This window comes from Dryobates pubescens, chromosome 28, assembly GCF_014839835.1.
Source record: "Dryobates pubescens isolate bDryPub1 chromosome 28, bDryPub1.pri, whole genome shotgun sequence".
Classification (NCBI taxonomy): Eukaryota; Metazoa; Chordata; class Aves; order Piciformes; family Picidae; genus Dryobates; species Dryobates pubescens.
The window spans coordinates 14,833,865-14,849,368 of NC_071639.1; the positions used below are offsets into that span (position 1 = coordinate 14,833,865).

Genomic DNA, 15,504 nt, shown 5'->3' on the forward strand with positions numbered 1-15,504 from the left:
AAAGAGTCGCAGTATCATCCCTGAACATACATCTTACTCCTTTCTCCCCCACATTTCTCAACACTGAAATGAGTTTCTTGCTCAGAGAGGCTGTGGCTACATTATTGACTCTGAAAATTAATATGTGTGCCACAGTAAAGTACCAGGAAGGTATTTTTTTAATTCAGTACAGCAAGGTATGGCCATGATATGCTACAAACTGCAGACTCCTGAGAATCCTTGCAGAGTGCAAACTCCTAAAGTGACGGTAGCGGAGACAAGCAGTAAAATACAACAACAGGCATTCTGTGACTTTCCTAGGTTATCCAAAATTCACACATTTTAATGGCACTGCAACTATTTGTGCATATGACTATATTCATAATTACATGTGGTGACAATGGATATAATCAAGATCAGTGGAACATTTACTCATCAATTAATGTCTCAGTTCAAAACTTGTGTACAAACTAAATGGGGTAATTACTGACAAGAGTTATTAAAATGGAGACTAAATCTGTAACTGCTGCTACCTATTAAAAATAAATCAATAAAAAGCAGAGACTTGCTCTGCAGATCTCATGTGTTATGCTTGTGCTGCAGTTTCAGTAATAAGGGGTGGACATTTTTTGATTGCTGGCTGAGAGCCTGCCAATTCTTTTTTGGGTTCAGCTTCAGGAAAGCATTGCTGTTCCTTGCACGTGCTTCACAGTGGGAAGTTTTTTACCTCTATGGCCCAGAAAGAGTCAGACCTGCAGTCACAGCCTCAGACATCATGTTACCGTCATTATGACTTCCGAGGATGTGACAAGTCATTGGTGGATTAGGACTCGCTATCATTTCTATTTGGGGTTTTAACAGAATTGGGTGGATAAACTGGAAACAGTAATAACAGAAGCAGGAGGTCAGTATGATCAGTCTGAGGGGTGAGAAGAAAATATGAAAGAGCATGGAAGCTACTTGATGTGAAGCAGAGTGGAAGAACTCACAGGTAAGGGCAGAGTATAATGAATGAGCTAATTAATTAAATGGAAAACTGAAACGGAAGGAGAAGAATTCCAGAAAGTTAGAACTAAGTAAAGTTAACATAAGAATAAAAATGAGCTGTAGTTGGGAGAGGTCTTTGATGAACTCAGCAGGGACTGATTAAATATATAGATCTGATGGAATGAGAATCTGTAAAAAGCTTAGAATCAGAGCATATGAACTATTTAAGCTTGCTTTCTATTGAGAGTGAAGGACAATTATGGGAGAAAGTGACCTTGAACTTGAATTTTGAAGCAAAAAAGTGATCTGTTTGGCGTGGCCTACTGAAATCTATCTTCAAAACCATTTTATGCAGAAGACAGCCTAGACAAAGCTCAACGTGTGGAGCTCAAGCCTAAATTTGGTACAGTATGTCAGAAAAGTGTGAATCATCTACAGACTATTGTTCCATACTGTCCTGCTCTTTGGTTGGTTGTGTAAAAAGGCAGATGGATGAAATAATATGTTTTGTTTTGATTGTAGAGCCTTATGAAAGCTATGCAAAGAAATGCATCCAAGGATCACTACGTAAAGCCTGGAAAGTGGGGAGTAAGCATCAAGCCTCTAAACATCATCATGAAGCAGGAAATACATATGCAGCCAGATTACCTAAATTTATGTACCAATTACAAGCAGTGTTTGCATGCTTAGCTGATTTTCCTCAAAGGCTTAACCACCTCTTTTTATGCTCCCAATTACACAGAAAATTGCTATTATTAGGCAAGCAGTACAGACATACCTGTCAGAAAAAATATCTCACAAGATTTAGGAGAAAAATGTTGTTGGGAAGTGGTAGGTGTTTGACATTCAGGCTCAGACACCAGGTTCTGCAGGTTTTGAAGAATGGATATCTTCTCCAGACATGGGCTTGGGGTTCTTCTAAAAATGAGATTTTCCTCCACTGATATGCATGGGAACTACAGCACTTGCTCCCTGTCTCTCTGGAAGCAAATTCCCATTTTGGTGCTGACCACCTCTTTGAATGTGTTTTGACCTTGTCCTTCTCAAGTTTTCAGTATTTGGGAACACACAGCCATGCCAGGCTTGCTTATGTAAGGGGAAAATCATGTCTTAGAATGAGAGAAATATCGCCAGTCACTTGATAGCCACTTTACTTATCCTAACTAGAGACCTCCACTCCCAGGAGCCAGGATTGACATGAATCACCCCACACTACACAGCCATTGGTTATAAAACGATGGAAGTGGTGACCTTTGCCAGGTTGTTATTGACAGCTTCCACTGTGCCTCAGTGATGAATACCTCTTAGTTTTTGCCTCCCACGCCTTTTTCCAGGCACACAAAACAATACTTAACCTTCCAGGTATGTCACAGATTCAGCTATTCTTTGTTAATTAGGCACTATTAGCATTTACAGGCATACCCCTTTTATTGGGTTTGAGTATCTTTGCTTAAGCAGCAAATTCGAGTTCTCTGCAAACTAGCCATAACTCAGTTTCTCTCCTTTCGGTGCTTACACAGAATACTATTAGCAGCATTATGTAAACAGAAAAATGTGTAAAATGTACCATTAACTGGGATATGAAAATACTGAAATGCTTCTGTAGGGTAACTAGCTTTGATTAGGCCTGCTTTTCCCACACAGTTTTCAACCTATGTTCTCATAGGCACAAGGGATTCTGCACTGTAATAGCTGATTTCCTGTACTCAGAGGAAATACAACTGATAACACCCTTTTCTGTTAAGCAAGCAGCAAAGCCAGTGCTGAGATGCTAATTTTTACAAGTTTTCTCATTTCCTTTTTCTAATGATTCTTCATTGCAGATAATTGGCCTTGTGTGCAGCAGTTCATACTTTTAAACCGAGACAGCGATTGTGTCAGTGCTTGTTTCCCCAATTGAAAATATTTGTACATTCATCCATTAATACTTCAAATGTTCATTGATATATTTTTCACAGGGCATTATTATACACTTAGGTTTCATTAATTTAAAAAGGTTAGGCTACGTTAATTCTTCCAAGTGATGCCGAATCACTCCATTATGTCCTTAAACGTAGCTTTTTCATGTTTTGGAACAAAGCCGGTCTCCCTCACTGTCCCTTTCCACTAATTCCTGTTGTCATGAAAAGTGTTTTTTCTTTCGTGTCTGCTTCAAGTCTTGTTTTAAAAGTCAAGCATTTCCTACTAAAAATTACACTGACATGTTTGTTATATTGCTGATTCTGCTGAGTGAGGAGACCTCAGACAAAGAAAGCTTGTGTGTGGGAACTATTCACAGGAGGCACTTAGTTTCTCGGGAATGGGAAAAGCTTTGCACAGTGACAGCTAAGGGCAGCAAAACAGAACAGAACTGAATGCAGTAACACAGCTTCAAATTTCCCAAGCTGAAAGCAAGACTGATCAGTTACAGGCTTGAGCGTTGACCCTTTAAAGGTAGGAAATAATGAAGCTGACTATTGAACAATACAAGCAGGTGGTTCAGGCCAGATATATCCTAATGCTGTGATCATTTTAAAAGGTACAGAAAAAGGAAGACTGAAAATGTCTTAACTGTAGAAGAGACGTTAAACAGATTGCTCCCCTGCTGGTATGAATGTCAACAAGACTCAAACTGGGGTGAAAAATGCATGTGTCTTTGCTAGTAAGTCATGACTTACAAATTACTGTTTTGCCTAATTTGGTATCCAAACACAGCCCTTGCCTTGAGCTACTTTGGCTGCTCATTTTGGATTAAAAACACTTCTCCTCCTGCTACATTTGGCTATAAATAGAACTAGTGGAACTTTTTTCCATTATTCATTAATTTGGCCAGCTTCGTGATAAAATCGCATGGGGTCAAACACGATACCTTCCTTTGGAGATTTCTCTCCCCCCCTTTTTTCAGCCATTCTAACTTTCCTAGTGCTCACAAGCAGGACACAAGAATTAAAACTCTCAGTATCAGCTACCTGCTGTCTCCTATAGAGCCTCTATCCTATACAGAGGGAGGCACTAAGAGAAAGATTCAGAAAGTACAATGAACTGCCCTCTGGAGATGTCTCCCACCTAACTACAGAGGAAGCCTTGAAGGCTGACTTTGGTTTCGGTGGCATAAGGAAGGTTAGGTTGTCTTATATATTAGTTAAATACGTCACAATCAGAGGCACATCTCTGTCTTCACTCACTGCCTTTACTATCTTTGGGATTTCGAAATACAAATATTTAAAGTTGGCTTTCCCAGACCTTTTAACACACAACTGATCAGCAGGTGAGGATGTGACTCTAGTAGGAAACAATGACCATCCTGGTCTATCACAAACACCTTAACTGAGAACATGCTTGCTGGGACAGACATCACATGCAACCCTGAAGCCCAAACCTCAAAGGCAGGGAGCAAGACTTTCTGACCCTGCAGCGAATTAAATTCTCCCCTAAGAAACAGAGATCCCCACTTCATCTGATCTATAGAGAGTATTAGATTTTAGACTGTCTCCCAGGAGGTTCCGCTCAACTGGAAAGTACTTGCTCTTTGGCAAGGCCAGTTTTTCATTTTCCCCTCTGTGAACTCTTCAGTTTGCTTTTAAATATTTACCCCAAGCAGTTGACTCCACAGACCAATGTTAGCCTACTCTCCTGTGAATAAAGGGGGTCAGGTTTAAGTTCTTCCTTCATTAGCTATTTAATCCATTATCCAAATTGGCAAAGTTTCAAGAGGAGAAAGTCACTAACTTCATCCCAAAATAACCATTCAGTCAGCAGTTAGTGCACTTTTTGACCTGAAAGTGCCCGAGAGTGAATTTTTTTCTCAGACTCAGAAGTGTGGGCAATGTTTTTAAAAGGTCATCCACCTAAATGTTAAGAGCTCTAATTACTGGATATTTGAGCATCAATTAGCAGCATTGTAATTATTTTGGAGAAAAGGCAGAGCTAGCTTATATGCTATATGTTTGTATGCTTACTTTCAGGGGACAGTAGACACTTCCCCAGAGCTGAAAGTAGATGCCTTTAAGGTGTTGGTTGTATGCGTATTACTGTCCCGCCACATTTTTGTTGAAGCTATCCCTCCTTCTGCTTGCTGATTTCTCTGTGTCCCACTTTTATTCAGCTATCTCCTGTGTCTTGCATGGGAAGTCTAACTCAGGGTAGAAGACAAAGACACTCTGAAATGTCACCCTGTCAAGTTAAGCACCCTGCTCAGGATTTGAAGGTTGTGCATCTATTTGTCCAAACCTCAGATTTTGTACACTTGTTCTTTTTAGAAACTGGAAGGAAGGGGGGAAAAAAAAAGATTTTTAATAAAGCTTTCTTTTAAAAATAAAAGAGAGGTGCTGGTGCTCCCTTAGTAACACTGTGATTACATTTGCTGTCCAGTATCTTGGCAGTCGGGGTTCAATTCTACTGATCTGCTGCTCTGGCTGTGGCACTGCAACCTACTGCACCCAGAGAGTGCTCTGGGATAACACACTGGCCACATCTGTGTGAGCCATGTCTCTGCATGTTCCGAATGGGGGTATTAAATATTTATTTGCCCGCACAGAAGAGGTGAATGACTCTTTAGCCTAGTAGAATAGAATAGAATAGAATAGAATTAACCAGGTTGGAAGAGACCTTCGAGATCATCGTGTCCAACCTATCATCCAACACCACCTAATCAACTAAACCATACAACCAAGCATCCTGTCAAGCCTCGCCCTGAACACCCCCAGCGACGGCGACCCCACCACCTCCTCAGGCAGCCCATTCCAGTGGGCAATCGCTCTCTCTGTGTAAAACTTCCTCCTAACCTCCAGCCTAAACCTCCCCTGACGCAGCCTGAGACTGTGTCCTCTTGTTCTGGTACCGGTTGCCTGGGAGAAGAGACCAACCTCCGCCTCACTACAACCCCCCTTCAGGTAGTTGTAGAGAGCAATAAGGTCACCCCTGAGTCTCCTCTTCTCCAGACTAAGCAACCCCAGCTCCCTCAGCCTCTCCTCATAGGGCTTGTGCTCCAAGCCCCTCACCAACCTTGTTGCCCTTTTCTGGACATGCTCCAGCAAGTCAACCTCCTTCCTAAACTGAGGGGCCCAGACCTGGACACAGTACTCGAGGTGCGACCTAACCAGTGCAGTGTACAGGGGCAGAATGACCTCCCTGGTCCTGCTGGCCACACTGTTCCTGATGCAGGCCAGGATGCCATTGGCCCTCCTGGCTGCCTGGGCACACTGCAGGCTCATGTTCAGCCTACCATCAACCAGCACCCCCAGGTCCCTTTAGTCCCTGACGGTGCTGCACAAGGAATGAGTACTTCATTGCAGTGCTGAGTCTGTGGGCTGGCACAATGGAAGATCTACACTGTCCTTGAGCTGTTGAATCTTCAAGAGACTTAAGCTTCTTCTGGGGAAATACACAAACACAAATTTTAAGGCCAAAAGCTGCAGTTCCAGGGCAAAGTGGTGGTGGAGTTTGCTGTTCAGAGCCTAGGAGACTGCCATCTGACCATGAGAAGTAGTGTGGTTTGCAGTGAATCCCAGCTGCCATACACTGATTTGGATTGCAAAACAGTCTTGGTGTGCATGGATTAGATTTGTTTTGGAGGGAAGTAAATTGTCAGATCCGCTACAGTCTGTACCAAATGTACTATAACCTTCAGTAGGGACAAAAGAATATCCATTAGTCCTTTGAACAGCCTCAACTACATGCAGGGTAATGACATTTGGTCCAGGACATAAACTAAATTTAGTCCATGGTAAAACACATTGACCACATACCTTAAAGACCTCAGCTGCTTTGATCTGTTCCTGTTCTGCTGCATGACTTGCTAATACAGACAAATACAGCTAAGTCACATTTCTGATGCCTAAAAGCCTTAGTATATTCAGCTGTAAGACTCTGTGTGGATTTTGCCTTCAATCATCACAGGTAAATGTTAGTGAAAACTTAAAAAATCTTTCTATTTTTCCCTGGGTCAAATGAATAACTTTTCAGTAAGTAAGAGGTGACAATTGGGGAAATGATGCAAAGGAAAAGATGGAAATTAAGAACTGAAATAAAACAAATCTCAGGAAATAAAGGCAAGAAAAAAGCGTCACATAAGTTAAAGAAAGATCAGTAATGAGTAGAGAGAACACAGCGGGAAAACAAAAAGGTGGCAATAAAGCAAAAGGGAATATATTTTTAAGCAATACTTTGCAGAAAGCTTAAAAAAATAGAGGTCAGTGGATAGCATAGTTTAGTGTCTAGACTGAGCAGTGACTGTTCTCTCAAGCCTCTACCAGTCCTATCTCATTGCTGCCAACAGCCTGTGGTATTACGCATTACCTCCTGTTCATGGCATTAAAAGTGTTCTCCCTGTTTTGGGTACAATCCGTGTAAAATAATTTTGTACAGTAGGAGGAGCCGAGACTGGGAACCCAGTGCCTCTGCTTCCGTATCTAGCTGTGCAGCTCTGGCCTTCAACGAGGCATAATTCTGGAGTAATTTTTGTTGCTTACCTGAAAACCATAGATAATCCATAACTATTACACAGCATAAAGAACTTACATAAATGGGGCACAAACATCAAAATGACTTTTCTGTAACAAGCCAGTGAAAGGAACAAATATTACCTGCACGGTAATGCAAACAAAAAGAAGCAAATCTAACAAAGTTTAAACAAAGAGATGAATTATTAAATCTGCCACAGGAAAATGCCCTATTATTATTATCATTATCATCACCATTATTATTTATTGAGGGATGGGGAGGAAACTGACTTTCAGGGAGGAAGGTTTAAGCAAGCAGGGTGCCTGAGGAGCTCAGCTGCTACTGTGGACCAGGACAAATTAGAGTATGTACTTCTGTCTGTCTCTCTATATGTATATATACGTACATTCCTATATAAAAATGATATGGTTCAGAACAGTGATTATGATCATCAAAATCATCTGTCATCATCATACACCTTAACACAGAAAGCTGCAGGGCTTCCTGGTAACAGTGTAGTATCATATTCTTCCCTGTACACCTAGAGCTGCATGAAATTTTTTCAGAGGAGAATGGAACATAATTTGAGGTTTTTACATCAAAACATCTCTTGAATTGTGCAATTTTGAAGAAAAAGTGCTTTGAAAAAGAGAGAAAGGTATATTTTATTTTTCAAGTCTGTATTCTGACCTAGCTTTCCTCTGCAGTGATATTTTTCATTATACAAAATAATTTTGGTTTTATCATAACCAATGTTCTACATTTAGTTACAACTAGATTGCCCTACAAGCTGAGTTACTGATGGAAACATTTAAGATAGGTTTTCTTCTTTTCAGAATAGAAAACTGATGAAACTGTGAATTTCCCATAAATAAAATGATATTTTCATGCAGCTCAGTGCTTCATTACTAACCTCCCACCAGACTCCTAACACTTTTTTCTCAGTTTATCTAAGATGTTAAGGAGAACAGAATTTGTTCCTCAGCAGTGAACACTGTGCCTAATATGACCTCAAAATCATTATCTGAGAAAGTGAGTTGTCTCTGCAGATAGTCTGCTTTGTCTCATAATATGATTAAGAGGAATGTGGTGATTTGAAAGATAATTAAATGTAGGCTTATTTGAAAGCGTCAAGATGACATGGGATGAAGCAAACTATTTTAATAAAAGGGGCCCTCCCAGTTTCAAGTTGTGCTTTTAAGACTGGCGTTTGTCTCCACATTTTGTTATCACATCATAAAAACGTGGGAAAAAAAGGTGAGTGCTAGTATCTTCTTGGGTTACCTGCTGCTGTAGTTCACAGGTTTTGGTCAGCTGCTCCTTGCCTTTTACTGCCTTGCGTTGACTCGTTCCTGCTATCGTTTATAAGTACACGTGCCAAGCATCTTCCTGTTTATATTAATCACTTTCAAGATCATGCTGGTTGTTATCAGCTTTGTAGGAATTCCCAGGCCTGAGCTTTGCAGCAGTGCTGTTCTCTTTTGCTCCAGTCTGCAGTCAGTTTAGAATTTCTTCCCATTGGCTTTTGGTACCACTTGCCAGGCCAGGCTTAGGCTTCTCTTGTCTGGAAAGATCTAAAAACGAGATGTAACTAATGTTGCTTATGGTTTTTTTTGCTAGGATTGCTTTAACAACTTAGATGCTCTCAGCTGCCTGCACTTGCCTGCCCTAGGACTCCTGTGGAAAGAAGGCTCTTCATCTCAGTGGGACCTTAAGGAAAACACACTTTACCTAGCTATGTGCATTCTAAATGCTGAAATATTTTAAAGATTATTTTTAAATCTTTGTATTGCTTTCTGCTTAAATATTCCTGGGTTAGAAGCTCCAATACTGTCAGCTTGCCACAGGCAGGCAGGCCGGCCAGTGCTGGAGGTCTAGCAGGTCAGGGAGGCATGGACACGGCATCCAGGCTCTGTGAGGGTCATTGATGGGAAAGTTTGTCTGTCACCCAGGAAGCTTTGTTGGGGAGCCCGCTGCTCATTCCTTTGTTCCTCTCACAAGCTGTACATCAATGGTGACTGGTAAGCAGTTGTAGGGGAGGTTCAGACACCGTGCAGGATATGAAGTTTGATTCCTTCCCTGAGCCCCTCTCTTGTAACTCTAGTACCTGTGCAAGTAATTTGTGTAGGACATGAGTTGTCTCTTGGTGTAGGTGATTGAGGTGGATGTTGTTTAGGGCAGGCATTCACTTAGAATGATTGCAAGTTCTGGAATTAGCAAGTTTGCTACACTCCAAAATGGTATTTGTTAGATCTGATTGCACTTTCTTTCTCCACTCAGCTAAACCTCACTTCCAAAGATGTATTGACTCATCTGGAGAAAGTCTTTGAATATACAGAGAGATCATGCTGCTTAAATATTTAGAACCTATTTAAAAACATTTTTAACTTCTACCCAGCATCTCCATCTAGAATGAAAAACAGGGGGCAAAAAGCTTCAGAAGGAACTGGGGGGAAATGCAGACAAAAAGGTAAACAATGCTTAGTGATTGCTCTGTGGTAAGTACCAGCAGCTTCAATCAGCTGAAATCTCCAGTTTGAACAGTGGTACGGATCAGTAAGAAAGATACCATGTATTAAATGTCTCCATCTAACTGTGGACTATATTTATGCTTTTTAGTTATGTTCTTAAAGCATATTTGAGCACCACTCTTACCCATAAAGCACACTAGTCAACAGTCAAATGTAAGCATTAGACAGAAATTTATACCATTTCCTGCTAATGCCCAGGAAGTCTGCATCTGTCGTTTGTTCAGATTTTTGGTTTGTGCATTTTAATGTGGAAAAATATGATTAATGTTTTAATGTTAGCTAGATGCTTTGGGATGGAAGTGGTTATATAATTGAAGTCCAGAAAATAATTCCCGGGATTGCTTCACGAAGTAAATAAAACAGCAACACAGGTGCCAGACAAATACAAAATTGTAAAAAAATTAGAAAGAAACCCCAAAACAACAAACATTCAAATTATTAAGAACACTCCTTCCCTAAATGAAAGAAATAATTTTGAAGGAGGTATTTTACATCATTGTATCCTGCAATATTTAAACCTGATAGATCTCTGTCTCTAACACCGAAATGAGAAAATAGCCTTTCCTGCAGTTACAGATCTTAAAAATGCAGCACTATGTGGTAATGAAATAGCAACAAGCATGAGGCTGTTAGCTCATGGATTATAGCTGCTCCAAAACAAAACACACAATTACAACACACAATTAGCAGCCCCTCCACTTTTGTTGTTGTTGTTGTTGTTGAAGGGTGAAAGCTTTTCTTAAAACAAAAGTATGGTGTTGTATTAATTCTCTCTGCTCCAGTGTCTGAAATACAGGCACATATTTCCACAAAGATATCCTTAAAGGACTAAATGTCTCTGGGGATCGTAATCACATTTTTGGAGGCTTTCACCTCTAGTTCACTGCCTCAAACACAGCCAGCATGCAGCAGTGACGGGAAATCAATTGCAACTAGAAGGCTGGCTGGTGGCCTGTGTGAAATGAACTGGTTAGTCCGCTGCATTTCTTAGAGGATCCTGAAACAGACTCAGCACTTTGGAAAGCACGGAGCTGAGAACACCGAGCTCCTCACAGGATCTGGCCAGACCCCCACCAAGACACAAACAAGTGAAATAAATTGAATCTCATTCCATATATATTTCCTCAGGGCACTGATCACTTGGAGCAAGGAGGTCCTTAGCCACCTGGAAGATCTCGGTGGGCAAACGCTTTCTTCATGTGGAGCAGACAGCCAAGGCTGGCTGAAGGGGCAGTTCAGCTGGGGTCACCATGTGCACCGCTGCTCTCTGCACTCCACAAACACTGCACAAAAATGGAGTTTCATTTTCCATTTCTGCCAGTCTGGTACTTTTGATCAGCGTTAAATATACTTGATTTAGGGGGAAGACAGCCATAGACACGCTGCAGATATGATCATGTATTTGAGGGTGAAAGCACATGATCTCTGTTTTTACACAGAGGTTAATGAATTGTCCTTTTCTTCATATTGTAGAAAAGCTACCTGACATCAGCTTTTCTCAGCAGACACAAATTATCTCAGTTCTATGCTTCTCAGTGGCGGCTTTAAATTGTCTCCTTTATGATTTCATTTCCTTTACATTAGGGACTTTTCTACACAATAGGTACATCTTTTTTTTTTGAGAAAATATATCTTCTTATTTTTTTTTTTTTCCTCCCTGAACAAATATGTCGTATTAGAGGGCTTCCTCAGAGGAAAGAAAAGCCTGTCTTCATTAACTACTACAGTGGGGAAGTTAAAATGCTGGGCTGTCATGCCAGCTATATACATTGTCTTCTATGATGTCACATTTGATTTTCTTTTTTTATGGCTTTGACAGCATCATATTAAAAATCTGATTGCACAATGACAGTATAGGCATTGAATTATTCATCTTATGAATGCACTCTTACAGAAAAATTATGTATTTCTTGCCATTTCTGAAAAAGTTTTTTAAAAAAAGCAAAAGGAAAGGGGAAATGATTGATAAGAACTAATTAATAACTCAAGCTTGGTAAAGGTAACCTCATTTTAATAGAATAAAACCAGATTAAATATAACAATGCAACTCATTTCGAAAGACAGTTAAAACATAGTTCTCAGGATGACAATTTGGCCCCAGTGAAATTGATGGCAAGACTCCAATTCAGTTTCAGAGAAGCCAGGAAGAAAACCTGTACATTTCCAACCTGTTTTCAGTAACTAGCTGTCAGAATGCTTGTGATACTTCATTAAATTAGCTTTACCCACTCCTTCTCTTACATTACACTCCAATTATTAATGCTCACTGAAGCCAATGAGGCTTTTCCCATTCAATTCCCAGAAGGGACTCAGACTCTTAAAGTTAGAACTCTTTGCTGTAGTCTCTTGGGGTTTATATTGTGTATTTTCTTAGGGTGACTGGGTTCTTCCAGCTTCGTGTTCCATTTCAGCCCTCTGTAATGTTAAATAAGTACAATCTGTTGGTTGGTTTATATCAGATATCTTCAGCTCTAATCCTTCTCAGAGTTACCAAATTTGTCTTTTCTTCATTACAACTTAACGTTATTTTTAAATTACTAAAGATATTTTTAACTCGCTAAAGATGGAAACATCTGCTCTCCAGCTTAACTTCAGCGAGTCCTTTCATACCACAATCATAAGCCAAATAATGTCATTTTAAGAAACATGCTATTCCCACCACCTAAAATGACTTTTTAGTGGTATCAGATGCAAAAATACCATTCAATATCAAACCCTTTTCCCAGTAAACAAGACTATAACTGAACTAGTTAGTCCCATTAAAACTGCCCCTAGCTATACATACATTTTTCTTTCTCACAAGAATTGTCTCAGCTGAGCTCTTTGGGCAGGTAAGAACTACATAGGCTTGAGCACAGATCAGAAGGGTAAAGGACTACATTCCATATGATACATGAAATAAATCCTTCCAGCTACAGCAACGGGAAGAAAACCCAAATGGTCTTTTCATGTTCCGCTTCCTCAAAAATGATTAGCAGAGATGTCTTTGATTCTGCTCACAGCAGTGCCTGAGGAGAATCTCATACTGATTTAGCTGGGATCAGAATCATGACCACAGTTCTATCAAGAAATGTGCAAGTATTTGCTCAGAAATAGCTGAGGTTTAATTCAAGAGTTATTTTTTGTCTTAAAAAATATTTATTTTGCAGCTATTCATCTCTCTATTCCAATTTGAAGATGGTAAGAGTGCCTTTTTTGATTATAAACAATGAAAATTAGTTATGGAACACTTACATTACACTATTTAAGCTCATCTGTTTAACCTGAATCTGGTCTAGTTCAACACATGAATCATCCTGGGGCAGCATTTTTTTCATTCTTGACAGAACAGTTACACACTTGTGTTATTCTCCTACTGATAAGCCAAACCTCAAAAGGTACAACTGGAAATGAGATAACACAGTTCAGTAGCACTTCATCCTGCAATATCAATGTCAGTCTCCGAGCATTCTGCTGGAAATAAAAATCTGAATGCTTCCAGGACAAAGTCCTTCCGTCATTACCATTGATTGCCCAAACTCTACTTAAGCAACCTCCGGTTGAAGACACCAAGCAGTACAAGTGCAGAGTAAAAACTGCAAAATAGTATAAGCCTTCTACCAATTCCATGTGTTCTTAACATCCATCCTCATCAAAGGCTTCACATTGTCAACACCCATTTCCAAAACCCATAACTGACTAAACTGAAATCAGAATCAAAGTGTTTCCCTTAGAACTACCTGTGGTTTGACTGAGAACACACTGACCACTACAGGTGACAGAGAAACTTATTTCCATATTAACTTTAAAACTTATTGTTTCAGACTGCCAGCAGACATGGCAGTTAAGATGTGATGAAGCATTTCTGATGAGTCTCACACAAACTCCTCTCTGTATTGCAAGAAGAGAGCCCATCAATCATCCTGTAAGTCATACAGAAAAGCCAAATTACAGAATTACAAGATTTCCCTTTCCACAAATGTTGCATCACTTGTATGCAGAACCGCTTGCAGCCCTCTGCTCAGCATCATGCAGGACTATGTAGTCCTCTGTGAGAAACAGTACTAGGAAAAAGTGTAAGTGCAACACGTGAAAAACCCCACAATGCAAACCCAAGAAAAAACTCTAACAAAATGTAGCAAAAAGCAGGAATTGGGGATGTGTGTGTGCGTGCGTGCGTGCGTGCGTGTAAGAAAGGACATTCCCCCCCCACACACACTCCTTCAAGTCTTAAGTGTTATCATAGCACCAGCCTCTGGAAAAGGGATGGAAACATCAGTGAAATCAGGAAATCAGTGTGAATTTTATATTGGTACTTTCTCCTTTTTTAAACAAAAGACAGTTTCTAGGTCTTCAACACTGCTCAGAGCCAGAGATGCTAAATAAAGCAGTGGGGAGTACTGCTGCCATAACAACCCCTCGACAGGGAGCTCTCGGGATATAGCCACAACAGCACCTAAAGCCACCCGTGTGCGCCAGGGCTCAACGACCGGGAGCCTCTCATGCCAGAGCTTCCCAGCGTCTGCAAGCCCGGCTCTGGGCAGCCAAGCAAAGCGCTCACAGACCTCCCCACCGCGACCATCACCTCTTTGAGGGTCAGAAGCTGGGGTATCAGGAAAGGCCCGCCGAGCCCCGAGTCCTGCCCACCGCCCCCGGTCCCCCGCGGGAGGGCCGCGCTCCACTGCGCCCGGCGGCCCAGAAGGGGCCAGAGCCGGCTCCACGCCACCTTTAAAGGGTCTCTTGCAAAGTTAGGGAGCTGCCCCCTCCCCCACGCCTCCCCAGATGGGGTAGGGGGCGTGCTGCGGGTGGCAGGGGGCGGTCAGCGGGCTCCCGGTCCCGGCCGGGGTGTCCGTGTGCGAGCCCCCCAAGGGAATGGGCAGCGGTGCCTGGGAGGAGCAGCGAACGGCAGCCCCTTTTCCGCAGGCCCCCTGAGACCGGGCCAGGATCCTACGTTCTCCCAGGGGCAAGCGGGAGCGCGATGCTTTTCCCCCGAGGGCTCCGACTCCCCCCGAGCTCGTCCCTGGGGCCGCTCCGGGATGGGAGGCGCGGGGGAAGGAAAGGGGGGGGGGGGATGCGCGGCAGGTGCTTGTGAGGCCGGGCTCGGTGACTCACCCGTCCGAGGCGGGGGCTGCGGGGAGCGCGGCGGCGGCGCTGCCCCCGGAGCGCGGGGGGCGGCGGGGCAGGAGCAGCAGCGGGCGCGGGAGCGGGGAGGACCGGCGGGGCCCGAGCTGCTCCTGGGCGCGTTCTCGCTGCCCATCCCCGGCGCTGCCGCCGCCGGAGGAGGATGCGAGGGAGAGGCAGCCCTGGGCGCGGGCACGCGCAGCAGCAGAGGGGGGCGGGGAGGGGGGGGGGGGGGGGGGGCGCGGAGGCATGCGGCTGAGGGGGAGCAGCTGGGGGGCGCAGGCTCTTGTTCCTGCAGTCCTCATTTCCTCATCCCTCCTTTACTCAGTTCTCCATCCCTTCTCCCTTCATCTTTCACCCTCCATATCACATCCTCCCATCTCTCCATCCTTTATCCCTCCATTTTTTTACCTGGCTATCCCTCACCGTCCGTTATCCATCCATCCCTCCCTCCTTCCCTTCATTCCTTCCTCCCTCCCTCCACACC

The 15,504-nt window shown here is 42.5% G+C and overlaps 1 protein-coding gene across 1 annotated transcript in view; it reads right to left on the bottom strand.

Annotated features, from left to right (window-relative positions):
• The window catches only part of FUT9 (fucosyltransferase 9), a 32,756-nt gene extending 17,594 nt beyond the window's left edge, over window positions 1–15,162 (bottom strand). The window contains exon 1 of the mRNA XM_054174100.1: window positions 15,009–15,162. Coding sequence (XP_054030075.1) covers window positions 15,009–15,153 — 145 coding nt within the window. The 5' untranslated portion in view covers window positions 15,154–15,162. The remainder of the gene's footprint in view (window positions 1–15,008) is intronic.
• Window positions 15,163–15,504: the final 342 nt, after the last annotated feature.